Below are 15,253 nucleotides of genomic sequence, written 5' to 3' on the forward strand. Positions count from 1 at the left end.
CTTTAGGGGTTAATGGCACATTGGACAAAGGTGTCTTCTTTCCTTTGTAGGGGCAGCAGTGCTCCTCCATGTCCCCAAGAAACCCTAGGCTTCTTTTTTGAGCTCTAAGGTCAAAGGAGAGTTGGAGGATTTCTTAGCTGGATGCTAGCAGAAGGATTCCAAGAAATGTCATATATTGAATAGTGGGAACAGAAAAGAGAAACAAATTAACTCCTGGAAGCTATTGTGTTCCTTGCTTTTGTCCCAGTGAAAAGAAGAAAGTCTCAACTTCCTAGAAAATATCAAGGAAACCTGGGTGGAAATAAGAACGTAAATGGGGAGTATGTTGTTGAGATTTTCAGGTTTAAAACATAATTATTTACAAACTGTACATAAAATTAAGTTAAACACCCTTGCTTAACTTTTGAACAGTAAGTTTTCACTTGAATGTGAAATCTTCTAGTATCTTTCCTTCAGTTAGTAACTGAGAATGAATGTTTTTTAAATAGGTAACACATTTCTACCAAGATGGTAACACTACACTCCACTCTCCAGACGCTGCCTCAGTTGCTAAATATTTCCAGTATTTTCTAATTTCTTCGTAGGTCCGAGCACACTCACGCTCACTGCTTCAGGCAATCCTCCAACAACCCACTGTTGTCAAGCTGTTAGATATTTTTGCAAGCCAAAGGCCTGGTGTCTTATGTTTCATTCAGGCCACTTCTGCATTCCTGCTGTAAACCATTCAATTTGCATTTGGATGGAATGGTGGATAACCTATATTTACTGATCGTAGACATCCTCCAATCTTATAAGAGCCAGCTGATATCCCATCTGAACTCGAACATTAGGGATGAGGTCAAGGAGTGCAGCTAATACAACAAATAGGCCCAGGATAATGAAGGCAAAATTATCAGAAAAAGGGCAGTAAATAGTTTTAGACATCTTGAGAAGTGTACGATACAATCAGAGGGCCATCTGAAGCCAGAAATATTTACACCTAAATTGTATGTTAATATACAATACTAAAATGTTACTTTGAAAATTAAAAGCCAATATTCAAATAAAGTTCAACAGCTTCTTCAACACCTTTAGGAACAAAATAAATTCAAAAACTTCCTCCACAGCACCCAATGATTGTACAATCAGTAGGACGGATTTTTCAGAAAACAAAGCAAAATATGTGACAAAATTTCACAATAAGTGTTGAACACAGGAGCTTAAAACTGAATGAAAGTCAAGCAGCCTTGAGAGATAATTAGATCAAGATGAAAATGGTCTAAGACTGAAGGAGAGAAGGAAACAACAATAAGAGGAGAAGTAGAGGAGAGGAAGAAGATGGTGATAATGAGAAAAGGGAGAATGGAGGGAATGGATAGGTAGCAATGAAAAGGAAGAGAAGTATCACATAAGACAGGAAACAGGCTCGTTGAGGAGACAGAGTTTTGGGAAAGTTGCAGAACCTGCAGAAATATAGAAAGCCTCAGTCAATGTTGTATGCCTTAACATCACTCATAAAACAGATTTAAAGTTGCAATGATCACTGTAAATTTGTTTGTGAAAGGTTTAATGTTCTGTGGTCTGCATGTTCAAGTGCACACACAATATTTTCCTCAGCGACATTAGGATCAAAACATGTCTTTTCCCACTCCTACTCCAACTCTCAGTCCTGAAGTCCTCCACTCCCCAGGTCCTGTTTTCACACTCTTCTCCTACTTTTAAAGTACACAGGGTCTGTTGGCACCACCAGGATTTTTTCAGGTGGCTCCCATTCCCATTTACTGCTCACACTGAAATGTTGGGACTAACACCTGGAGAAGGAGTGAAACTCAGAAAGCTTGTGTTTTCAAATAAATCTGTTGGACTATAACCTGCTGTTGTGTGATTTTTGACCTTGTACACCTCAGTCCAACACCGGTAACTCTACGTCATGACTTTTTTAGCCACTACCTGCACTGACCAATCTCTGCCACAAGATGGAACTCAATCAATTGAAAACGAGGCAGCCAGCAAGTTCATCCACTTCACCAACACCTTCCACCCCAACCTTCAGTTCACCTGGGCCATCTCCAGCACATCCCTCACCTTCCTGGACCTCTCAGTCTCCATCTCAGGCAACCAGCTTGTAACTGATGTCCATTTCAAGCCCACCGACTCCCACAGCTACCTAGAATACACCACCTCCCACCCACCCTCCTGCAAAAATTCCATCCCCTATTCCCAATTCCTCCGCCTCCGCCGCATCTGCTCCCACGATAAGACATTCCACTCCCGCACATCCCAGATGTCCAAGTTCTTTAAGGACCGCAACTTTACCCCCACGGTGATCGAGAACGCCCTTGACCGCGTCTCCCACATTTCCCGCGACACATCCCTCACACCCCGCCCCCGCCACAACCGCCCCAAGAGGATCCCCCTCGTTCTCACACACCACCCTACCAACCTCCGGATACAACGCATTATCCTCCGACACTTCCGCCATTTATAATCCGACCCCACCACCCAAGACATTTTTCCATCCCCTCCCCTGTCTGCTTTCCGGAGAGACCACTCTCTCCGTGACTCCCTTGTTCGCTCCATACTGCCCTCCAACCCCACCACACCCGGCACCTTCCCCTGCAACCGCAGGAAATGCTACACTTGTCCCCACACCTCCTCCCTCACCCCCATCCCAGGCCCCAAGATGACATTCCACATTAAGCAGAGGTTCACCTGCACATCTGCCAATGCGGTATACTGCATCCACTGTACCCGGTGTGGCTTCCTCTACATTGGGGAAACCAAGCGGAGGCTTGGGGACCACTTTGCAGAACACCTCCGCTCAGTTCGCAACAAACAACTGCACCTCCCAGTCGCAAACCATTTCCACTCCCCCTCCCATTCTCTTGATGACATGTCCATCATGGGCCTCCTGCACTGCCACAATGCTGCCACCCGAAGGTTGCAGGAACAGCAACTCATATTCCGCCTGGGAACCCTGCAGCCATATGGTATCAATGTGGACTTCACCAGTTTCAAAATCTCCCCTTCCCCTACTGCATCCCTAAACCAGCCCAGTTCATCCCCTCCCCCCACTGCACCACACAACCAGCCCAGCTCTTCCCCCCCACCCACTGCATCCCAAAACCAGTCCAACCTGTCTCTGCCTCCCTAACCGGTTCTTCCTCTCACCCATCCCTTCCTCCCACCCCAAGCCGCACCCCCAGCTACCTACTAACCTCATCCCACCTCCTTGACCTGTCCGTCTTCCCTGGACTGACCTATCCCCTCCCTACCTCCCCACCTACACTCTCTCCACCTATCTTCTTTACTCTCCATCTTCGGTCCGCCTCCCCCTCTCTTCCTATTTATTCCAGTTCCCTCCCCCCATCCCCCTCTCTGATGAAGGGTCTAGGCCCGAAACGTCAGCTTTTGTGCTCCTGAGATGCTGCTTGGCCTGCTGTGTTCATCCAGCCTCACATTTTATTAGCCAGCAAGTATAGTCTTGTTTGAATCTATATTGACTGTTCATTACTTATTTTTAAAAATTCTAGATTGTTTTATTAATGAATGTAAGCATTTAGATATGTCAAGCATTTCAACTTATAAGGTTTTAGTTTTTTTTTGAGAAAAGTCCTATAATACCTAGACACATTATTTCTTCTACATTTTGGGCCTAGACCCTTCATCAGAGAGCCTCACTGATGAAGGGTCTAGGCCCGAAACGTCAGCTTTTGTGCTCCTGAGATGCTGCTTGGCCTGCAGTGTTCATCCAGCTTCACACTTTGTTATCTTGGATTCTCCAGCATCTGCAGTTCCCATTATTTCTTCTACATTTAATGATTTATTTTATTTTGCAAGCTTTTTCAACTAAAATGCATAGCTCTGCACATGTACAGTGGAGTATTTCAACATGTACATTGGTTTTTCCAAGTTAAGAATGTCTGAAGGTGCCAAACTCCAGTTTTAACATTGATTCCTATCAGAATTTATAATTCATTTAAACTAATTCACAAAGTTGAAATTTGCAGGAATCCAACTACAACTTGAAATGAAGGTACATGCCTTTTAGTGTGAGCAGAATGGTGGCAAAAAAGTAAAAGTACAATGAATCAAATACTACACTACTAGATACTTAAAATTAAGAGTACAATCTCATTTTTAAAAGCCCATTTGCAGTTCAGTTAAGTATATTGTCAGGCTAGTGTAAATAGACTTCACTTTTGGTCCAAGTGTATACACAACAAAACATGTAATGTTAACACTGGGGCCCAAAACTGTAAAGACATATCATTCCCAGGACTGGTATCCTTTACCTTTAACTTTCCATTTTTTGTCTTTTTCAAAAGATTCCATACAAAGTACTATTTCAAAAAACTATTTAATTTTGTCTTACATTTTGCCTTATGCTGAAAAAAGAAGCCATTTTATTGGAATCTAGACGATCAACATAAAACTTGAAAATTGTTTTGCTGGAGGCCACTTTTGTTTTTCGTACACTTTCTTTCTTCACTCCATAGCAACTACGAGTGTTAAACAATCACATAAAATCCCTTTTATATTTTTTGTTTTCCAAATCATTTAGTGTACTTACATTTGAAAGAGCTTTCACTAAACTTCCACTACCATCCATAGCATTAAGAAATTCTCTATAAAACTTCATTTTGATCTTGTTATTTCGTATCGTTAGCACTCCAATATCTTTGAATGTGAAATGCACATTACGGTTACTGGCGATATAACGATACATGATCTGCAGAGTCTCTTTGACACACCCTTCAACCGTATCCCGATCATACGGGCTCTCCAGAGCCAGGAATGTAAAATTTAGTTCAACAATAGGTATGTCACCTGCAGAAAAATAAATGAAAAACTTACTAAATTGGTACAAACATTAGATAATAAAGAAATTCATTGATAGATTTATTTAATATTCAGTGACCTCTAATCACAAATTTTGCCAATATAGACAATCATAGACAAGATGATAACTTGAGACTGTAACAGGTAGTTGTGAAAACATTTTTAAAAAAGATTTTGCACTGCTTTATGTAAAAATAAAAAGGTGGGTATTTTTTGCTCTTCACTGACACCTATTTAAGGCTGCACACATGTATGTACTAATAACTTGGTTAAGTTAAATGTCATTATCCCCAGAAATCATACATAGTGTCCAGTAGTTCCCTGTCAATATTTGTCTTTGAAGAAATTGAGGTACTCCAAGCTAGAGCATGGAGAAAAGAGTAAATGAAGAGAACAGAAGAAAAAAAATTAGTAAATGTTACAGTATAAAATCACCCTAAAAGTGTTTTGTTTTGGCCCTTTCACAACTTGATTAAAATTAGGGTTAACTATGACTTTATATTAAAATTACTGACCCTGATAGTGAATGATAAATCAGGAAATCTGTGACATACAGTAAAATATTCAGCTCTAACAAACTATAAAAGAACTCACAACAACTTTATAATTAAAATTAACATCTTTGTTTTTAAATTCTGAACCAAAAACAACTACTGAGCAATGCAGCATAAAAATATATTGAAGTTTTATGAAGAAGCTGCCAGCACTTAACTGAAAGTGTATGAAACAAACTTGAATGATACTATAGATAACAAAGTGTGGAGCTGGAGGAACAAGATTATCTGAAGGGTCGAGGCCGGAAATGTCAGCTTTTCTGTTCCTCTGATGCTGCCTGGTCTGCTATATTCCTCCAACTCCACAGTTTGTTATCTCTGACTCCAGCATCTGCAGTTCTTGCTATCTCTGTATGATGCTATAGTTACTTATCTTATGTTAATTTATATTGCCACTCTAAAAAATGAGTATTTAATATGATACACAAAAGGAGCCTTCATATTGTATGGAAAAGAAAGAATTATGTTATTATTATTTATTGCAAATGTACTTCCTGCAAAGAAATAGCCACTTAGCCCAAATGGTCAGTGCCGGTATTGATGTTGACACAATCCTTCTGCAATACCTCCTCACATTATCTGCCATTTCCTTCTACCTCATGCAAAATCTAGGTCCCTTTCAAATGAAGCTGGACTTCCACAGGCCGGCCGCAACCACAGCTACCATCCCCAAAACATTCAGCCACCTACTCACATTTTAAAGTTTTGACAAAAATAATATTGTGTCACTAGCCATATGATTTAATAATTCGATCGTATATATTATTTAGCATACATTTGACCACTGATAAAATAAGATAACTTATTACCAGAAACGTGTTGTTTTGTGTAGGATAATCCATGGATCTGCACGAATTTTTCAGACATCACAAATACTGGCCTCTGAATTAAAATTAACTTACGGCCGACATCCAGTCTTTGCTGTGAAAATGTAAAAGTCCCCAAGCCTGAGATATGCACTCCCTGAATTACAGGATATAAAAGAAATGTATACTCTTAAACGTGATTTTGTTACTGATTGCGAATACATTTTTTTCATTCAACTACTGTTAGAGTTCCGTAGTTATCTGATACGTTGTGATTACTATTAGGGCATTATGCCATAATGTTTACTTATATATTTGCAAATTTTACTTTAGCCAACAATGTGTTTAAATCGGAAGGAAACATTAACCGAAGTACTGTCAGTTTTCTGTATTAATTCTTCTGACTAGCAATGAAAACAGAATACATTGCTTTTTCAAAGACGGAATTTTAGCGCCCGGTTTGTTACCCCTTCCATTATCAAGTTAGTGTGCGACGTTGATGTCTGCTTTCCCAACAAATGGTGCTCTTTACCTTCTGGAGAGACATGTGGCGATCTACGAAAGCAGAAACATTTGCCCATATGTTGACAATGTCTGGTGAGAAAACACGGGGTGAAAATAACTAGTGAAACAAATTCACAGGTGAAGACAGCTGACGTTTCTAGAATTCTGCCGACCCATAATATTCTAAATACTAAAACACTATGAAAACAGGATAAACACCCCGATTATGCCCAACAAACGCCAGAAAGGTAAATTAATTCGTTTCAAATGCAACATTTAGTGTGTTCGTGGAACGGATGTCAGTAATAAAAATAGAAGCCGGGGACTCCGCGACTCATCACTTTAGTTAAAATGTTATTAGCAGATTTTTACCGTCTTCCGTTAGGTTGGATAGTGTTAGGAAGCAGTTTCTACCGATTTCTACGATGGCGTACTGTATGGTGTCCAACATTGCTGCCTGATTGATGTGATATTGTCCCGGAGTCGCTGCTTTCTCCCACTCCCTCAGCAGAGACTGACTTGCAGCGCCGTTGCTAAGACGCGACCGGCGACCTTTCACCCCAACTCGGTTACCTAGTGTGACGTCATCGGTGTCTGCGGCGGGCCGCGCGGGGGCGGAACGCTCGCGCGTCGCCATGGAATGCTCCGGGACATGGGCAATTTGAGCCGCGTGCGGCCCACATCTCACCCTTTGAACTTGCCGCCACCACCGTCACTGCAACATCAACCAATAGAAACTCTTCGACCGGCTGGTCGTTGTCGTACCAGACTGGCAGGGATTTCATGACAACATGGAGAGACTATTAATGCCCTTCATATTATTAATGCCTTGGGGGCAGCACGGTGGCCTCACAGCGCCAGGGACCCGGATTCGGTTTCAGTCTCTGGTGACTGTCTGTGTGGAGTTTGCACGTTTTCCCTGTGCCTGTGGGGTTTCCTCCGGGTGCACCAGTGTCCTCCCGTAGTCCAAAGATATGCAGGCTAGGTAGATTGGCTGTGCTAAATTGCCTGTAGTGTTCAGGGGTATATGGATTATAGGGGGATGGGGATGAGTCTGGCTAGGATGCTTCAAAGGGCAGTGTGGACTTGTTGGGCCAAAGGGCCTATTTCCACACTGTAGGGAATCTAATCTAATCTTAAAAGGTTCCTCCCAAGTTGTTTTCTCAGTATCTGAGGCCGAACCAGTCTAATCCCACTTTAAAAAATTGCAGAATCTGGAAATCAGACACAAAAACAAAAATTACTGGAAAACTCGAGTAGCATCTGTGGAGAGAAATCAGAGTTAACGCTTGGGGTCCAGTCACCATTTCAGTCCATTCTTGCCTTTGGGACTGTATTTTGTTTATAGAAAAGCTTATTATGCCATTATTAAGATTGCTTATTTCTATTGTCTGAGGATTGGCTGATACTGTCCTTGTCTCAGCTTGCCTTTATTAGCTGTAGGCTTGACATCGCACGTCTGCATAGCCTCTCATTTTCTATCTTCAGTAAACAAGAGATCTCCAGGGTTCAGCTGTCCAGGTTCATACTTTCACCAAATATCATTCATCTAACTCTAGCTATGTTGGCTCCCAGTTCAGAAGTACATCAATGTTAAGGTTATCAGCCTGTTTTCCTCAAATCCTCTCCAAATGTCCTGCCCTTCATCTTAAAATTATGCACACTTGTTAACTGACTCCTCCACTAAGAGGAACAGCTGCTTTCTATCCAAACCAGGTCAGCATCCACATGGAATATTGTGAACAGATCTGGTACCACACCCTAGGAAGGAGGACACACAGGACTTTGGAGGAGTACGAAACAGGTTTAGAAGAATGATAACTTGACTTCAGGGGTTAGGTTATTGAGAAGAAGTGATACAAATTAGAGATAACAAAGTGTGGAGCTGGACGAACACAGCAGGCCAAGCAGTATCTCAGGAACACAAAAGCTGACGTTTCGGGCCTAGACCCTTCATCAGAAAAGGGGGATGGGGAGAGCGTTCTGAAATAAATAGGGAGACAGGGGGAAGCAGGTCAAAGATGAACAGAGGGGAAAATAGGTGGAGAGGAGACAGACAAGTTAAAGGGGTGCGGATGGAGCCAGTAAAGGTGAGTGGAGGTGGGGAGGTAGGGAGGGGATAGGTCAGTCCGGGGAGGATGGACAGGTCAAGGGGGTGGGATGAGGTTAGTAGGTAGTTAGTACGGGGCTGCGGCTTGAGGTGGGAGGAGGGAATAGGTGAGAGGAAGAACAGGTTTGGGAGGCGGGAACGAGCTGGGCTGGTTTTGGGATGCAGCGGGGGGAGGGGAGATTTTGAAGCTTGTGAAGTCCACATTGATTCCATTGGGCTGCAGGGTTCCCAAGCAGAATATGAGTTGCTGTTCCTGCAACCTTTGGATGGCATTGTTGTGGCACTGCAGCAGGCCCAGGATGGACATGTCGTCTAAGGAATGGGAGGGAGAGTTGAAATGGTTTGCGACTGGGAGGTGCAGTAGTTTATAGTGAACCGAGCGTAGGTGTTCTGCAAAGCGGTCCCCAAGCCTCCGCTTGGTTTCCCCAGTGTAGAGGAAGGCCAGAATGGGTACAGCGGATGCAGTACACCACATCGGCAGATGTGCAGGTGAACATCCGATTGATGTGGAACATCATCTTGGGGCCTGGGATGTGGGTGAGGGAGATGGTGTGGGGGCAAGTATAACACTTTTGTGTTTCGAGGTGTAAGCGCCAGGTGTGGTAGGGTTGGAGGGGAGTGTGGAGCGGACAAGGGAGTCCCAGAGAGAGTGGTCTCTCCAGAAGGCAGACAAAGGTAGGAATGGAAAAATGTGTTTGGTGGTGGGGTCGGATTGTAGATGGCGGAAGCGTCGGAGGATGATGCATTGTATTGGTGGGATGGTATGTGAGGACGAAGGGGATTCTTTTTTGGCGGTTATTGGGGGGATGGGGTGTGAGGGATGAGTTGCAGGAAATGCGGGAGACGTTCTCAACCACTGCGGGGGGGAGGTTGCGGTCCTTGAAGAACAAGGACATCTGGGATGTACGGGAGCGGAATGCCTCATCCGGGGAGCAGATGCGGCGGAGGCGAAGAAATTGGGAATAGGTGATGGAATTTTTGCATGAAGGTGGGTGGGAGGAGGTGTATTCTAGGTAGCTGTGGGAGTCGGTGGGCTTGAAATGGATATTGGTTTCTAGGTGGTTGCCTGAGATGGAGACAGAGAGGTCCAGGAAGGTGACGGATGTGTTGGAGATGGCCCAGGTGAACTTGAGGTTGGGGTGGAAGGTGTTGGTGATGTGGATGAACTGTTCAAGCTCATCTTGGGAGCACGAGGTGGCACTGATACAGTCAATGTAATGGAGGAAGAGGTGGGGTTTAGGTCCATTGTAGGTACAGAAGAGGGACTGTTCCACATAACCTACAAAGAGGCAGGCATAGTTTGGGCTCATGCGGGTACCCATGGCCACCCCCTTTGTCTGTAGGAAGTGGGAGGAATCAAAAGAGAAGTTGTTGAGGGTGAGGACATGTTCAGCTAGGCAAATGAGGGTGTTGGTAGAGGGGGACTCGTTGGGCCTGGGGAACAGGAAGAAGCAGAGGGCCTTTAGGCCATCTGCAAGGGGAATGCAAGTGTATAGGGACTGGACGTCCATGGTGAAAATGTGGTGTTGGGGACCAGGGAATTGGAAGTTGTAGAGGAGGTTGAAGGCGTGGGCAGTGTCACGGACGTATTTAGGGAGTTCCTGGACCAAGGGGGAGAAAATGGAGTCTAGATAGGTGGAGATGAGTTCGGTGGGGCAGGAGTAGGCGGAGACAATAGGTCGCCCAGGGCAGGTGGGTTTGTGGATTTTGGGAAGGAGATAGAAGTGGGCGGTGTGTGGTTGAGGAACAATGAGGTTGGAGGCTATGGGTGGGAGGTCACCTGAGGTGATGAGATTGTGGATGGTTTGGGAGATGATGGTTTGGTGGTCAGGGGTGGAGTCATGATCCAGGGGGCGGTAGGAGGTGGTGTTGGAAAGTTGGTGTCTGGCCTCAGCAATTTAGAGGTCAGTGCACCATACCACAACTGCGCCTTCCTTGTCTACGGGTTTGATGGCGAGGTTGGGATTGGAGCGGAGGCCTGTTTTCTTTAGCATTCCTCAAGATATTAACAGCAAAAAACAGGGAAGATAAAGTCAAACTATTTCCATTATTTAGAGATTTCTGCAACAAGGGGGCATTGTCTTGGAATTAGGGCTAGACCATTCGGGACCGATGTTAGGAAGCATCTCTACCCACAAAGGGTGGTAGATAGTTGGAATTCTCTCCCTCAAATGACAGTGGGTAGGAGATCAACTGATTTGAAATCTGAGATACAAAAATTTCTGTTCAGCAAAGGTGTTCAGGATCATGGCCAAATGCAAGTACATGGAGTCAGGCCACAGATTGGTCCTGATCTCATTGAATGGTGAACCAAGCTTGAAGGGCTACTTGTCTTCCTATGTCCTGATGAATCTCTTACGCATCTCCCCTTGCCCCCTCCATCCAACCTCACCCTGACCTGTGCAATCACATCTTTGATTGTGGTCTCAACAAGGCTAGACATCCCTTCCCCATGGACTCAAATCTTCTCACCAAGAAGCCAACATTATTTGCCTTCTTCATCAGCTGCCACCCATGCATACTTACTTTCAGCTAGTCGTTCTCTGCACCTTGCTGTTTTGCCAAATGTTTTCTTCTTACAAATAATCTGCCTTCCTTTCCTTTACTACCAATGTGAATAACTTCACATTTATCTACATCATACCTTATCTGCCATGTATTTGCTTACTCATTTTGTCCAAATCACACTGAAACATTTCCGCCAGCGTCTCACAGTTCACCCTCCTACCCAGCTTTGTGTTTTCTGCAATCAGATATCCTATTCAGTTCCCTCATCCAAATCAGTAATATATATTTCAAATTGCTGGGGTCCAAGCACTGATGCCTGAGGTATTCCATTAATCACTGTCACTCAGAAAAAAGACCTATTTATTCCCACTGTTTGTTTCTTGTTTGCCAACTAGTTCTCTATCCATGTGTGTTCATATTCAGAGAAGGATGCACTTATCCAAGAAACACTAAGCACACATTTAAACTAAATAAAGACAAATGGTAGGCTGGCCTTTACTGCAAGGGGATTGAGTAAAAAAGTAAAGAACTCTTGTCAAAACTGTAGAGGATTCTGGTGACACTATACTGCAGTACTGTGCACTGTTTTGGTCTCCATTTTTAAGGAAGGACATCTTGCCTTGGAGGTGGTATGGTGAAGATTCAGTAGTTTGGTTTCATGGTTCATACATTTGTGCTTTGACAAGACGCTGAGTTAATGGAAGAGATTGTATTGTGCTGATGTCACAGGACAAGTAATTCGGACTCCAAGACTAATGCTTTCAGTACACTAATGCAATGTGGCTTCCTTAGGGTGAAACACCACTACCACTATGATATGGCCTCAGTGATTCCTGATAAGTTAACCCACATAGCAGATACCATGAAGAATGTGTTCTTGTTAAGGCAGATTACGTGACATTTGTTAACAGTTTATGAATCCTCACCTAACGTTGGGGCTGCATTGCTGAAAATTGCAACATTAAGACTTTAAGGGGAATGCTGATTCCCACAGTAATTAACATTAAGCAGGAATTAGCTCCCATAGGGTTTTCCTTATCAGAGAACAAAAAATATTGTACACCAAGTTGAAACACATATTTTAAATAATTAATTTTATACATTAACCAATGTTCTTTTTACCAAATTAAAATAAATTTTGAAATGTATGCATAGAATAAAATATCCCATTCAAGATGCTGCCAATGCCAGGCAACTCCTTGCGAGCTCCTGACAGATTGTATTCAACATTTCTTATAACCATTCTGCACTTTTAAACCTAAATTCTCAGTCTGTAAAAGTTACTAGTAATATTCTTTTAGATCTACTGAAAGGTCTGAAAATCCTATGAACGTCCAAACCGAAGTACTATTGATGCTGGATTCTCAGGCCCAGGGCAAACCTACCGGCCTCTTGCAAACCCTGACTCCGCAGCAACCTGATCCCATTTGTGACCCGATCCGTCCCAGAATGAAACCAGCCCTGACAATGACTCGGCCCCAAGAAGGCCCGACCAGCCCAGGACCCTGGATCCTCAGCAATGCAAGCCCAAGGAGGCCTGACCAGCTCAGACCCAGTCCTTGATCCTACAGCTACTTGACCTTGTAAAGGCCTGGCCCAACCTGTACCAACTTACATATCTTCTGGAGCAACAGACTCACACCACCAACTCCATGAGCCATCCAGTTGCAGGAAACATACAAGGAAACAGGGAAGACACCCTGGCCTACAGGTAAGACTGAAACCACACTGTTTCAAAGCCTCCTTCCTCATCATACTCCCAAACATTTGAAAACATAATGGATGAATTCAGATCTGGACTTAAATTCCAGGGGGAACTAAGAGACTGCGATGTGTTCTGTCTTACTGACTTCTGACTTACTCCTGCTTTGCCTGACTATTTCATGCAAGCTGAGGGGTTCTCTATATATTACGTGGACTGCATGGTGTCCTCGGTAAGGCAAAAGGAGGAGGCGTGTGCTTCCTAATCAACACTTGCTGGTGCTCAGAGGTAGCAACCCTGGTGAGTTACTACTCCTGGACCTAGAATACCGTACAGTGAAATGCCAACCCTACTACCTGCCATTTATACTTCTCATTGCCATGGAAAGACTGCTAACATCATCAAAAACCCTTCCCACCACAGTAATGCTCTCCTACAATCTCTTCCATCAGGAGGAAGATACTGAAGCTTGGATACATACGCTAACAGCTGCAAGAACAGCTTCTTCCCCAGGCTGCTGAATGGACTGCCTAACTTCAAATAATGTTGCTAATGTTGCTGCAGCTTTGTGCACTTGCTGTGCAGTTGTAATCTACATGCCTTGGTCTGTCTAAACACCCTATGATCTGCCTGTACTGCTTCCTTATGCGCACGTCTACAATAAATCAATTTTAAGACTGCGATTTTAGATGTATATTTGCTGTTGGTGTGATGCTTTCAGTCTCAGGGTCAACAGCTTGCTTTATTGACAGTTGATTGTGTATAACACAGGTTTTGTTTGTAATGGAATTTGACAAACATTTGTGACAACATCATGAGTGAACTGGACACTATGCATAGCATCTTTCCACAAACGCATGTATTTGTTAAAAGATCTTGAACTCTGATGCTTTATCCATATTCAGATTAGAATATCTATCTGCACGCTTGTCAAACATGCTATAGTACCATTTTTATCATGCACATGCAGTCACGTGGCCAGATTGTGTGATACCAGAATTGTGTGGATTAGTGTTCCAGAAAGAAGAGCTTCTAGTGAAGGTAAATCATTATCTTGAGAAGTAGCAAATAGATTTAACAAGGCTAACTGAAGATTTTGGCTGTTATTTTACACTGGATGATTAGGATTTTCACCAATGCACACCGTAAGAACATTAGACTGACAGTAGTAAGAAGAGGTTGTGTACTCAAAGACCCACTTCCTGCATACTTTGAAAGGGTGAATTATGTTACCTGTTGTCAAACAGGGTTTGTTAAGAAACACCAAACACCTTGAATTATGGCTGTTAACATAATCACTGATATTGTGCTGTGGTGCATTTGCTTTGTCTGTCTTTGACTATTTACCAAAATAGGCAGTCACCAGCATGAGTCATTGGGCATAGAAAGTATCAATTTTGATTTTTTAACCATGGCTCAGGAAGAATTTTGTGTGGTATGTTTCACATGGCTTGTCCAGTCTGGTCATCCAGTTATAGGAAGGATATTTTTAAGCTGGAGAGTATTCAGGAGAAATTTACAAGGACGTTGTTGGATATGAAAGTTTTGAGTCATAAAGAAAGGCTTGGACTTCTTTCACTGGTGCATAGGAGTTTGAGAGGCAACCTGATAGAAATTTGTAAAATAGTGAGGGGTACAGATAGAGTTAATGGTAGTTGTCTTTCCCCAAGGTGGTAGATTAAGACTAGGGGACACATTTTTTAAAGGTAAGAGGAGGGAGATTTAAAAAAACACACAAGGGACAATTTTCTTTTTACACAGGATGGTTCGTGTGTGGAATGAACTTCTTGAGGAAGTGGTGGAGGCAGATATAATTACAGCATTTAATAGACATTTGGAAAAGTAAATGAATAAGCAAGGTTTGGAGGGATATGAGCCAGGCACAGACAGGTGGGAGTAGCTTAGTTTGGGATAATATTCTGTGTAAACTTGTTGGACAGAAGGGTCTCTTTCCATGCTGTATGATTCTCTGACTTCATCAGTTGATCAAGGTCCATATTCACACATGGCCATTAGATAGTTTATTGTGAAAAATCTTGCTTATTTCCGCACCTATGAGACCTTTGTTTATATACAGCTGGTGGAATTTGATTTCTCTTCATAAATCTGGCATCTATGTGACTCCAAACCTAGAATGGAGTTGACTCCTAACTATCCCATGCAATGCTCAAGCCATTCAATCTGAGGCCAATTAGGGATAAGCAGCACATTTTGGCTTTGTCAACAGCATCACAAAAAAAGTTTTAAA

General features: G+C 43.1%; 1 protein-coding gene across 4 annotated transcripts in view; it reads right to left on the reverse strand.

Moving 5' to 3' along the window:
• Positions 1-8,260, reverse strand: part of LOC125453719 (coiled-coil domain-containing protein 81-like) — an 80,936-nt gene extending 72,676 nt beyond the window's left edge. For 2 of the 4 annotated variants that reach the window (XM_048533635.2, XM_048533633.2), the window contains exons 1-4: positions 7,058-8,258; positions 6,714-6,775; positions 6,185-6,338; positions 4,553-4,809 (exon numbers count right to left, since the gene is read on the reverse strand). In XM_048533635.2, the coding sequence (XP_048389592.1) occupies positions 4,553-4,809; positions 6,185-6,338; positions 6,714-6,775; positions 7,058-7,322 (738 nt within the window). In that variant the 5' untranslated portion in view covers positions 7,323-8,258. Of the gene's footprint in view, positions 1-4,552; positions 4,810-6,184; positions 6,339-6,713; positions 6,776-7,057 lie in introns of all 4 variants that reach the window. The other 2 variants (XM_048533634.2, XM_059646565.1) reach the window with 2 other exon arrangements.
• Between the last annotated feature and the right edge of the window lie 6,993 nt (positions 8,261-15,253).

The sequence above is a fragment of the Stegostoma tigrinum genome, chromosome 6 (genome assembly GCF_030684315.1).
Source record: "Stegostoma tigrinum isolate sSteTig4 chromosome 6, sSteTig4.hap1, whole genome shotgun sequence".
NCBI lineage: Eukaryota > Metazoa > Chordata > Chondrichthyes > Orectolobiformes > Stegostomatidae > Stegostoma > Stegostoma tigrinum.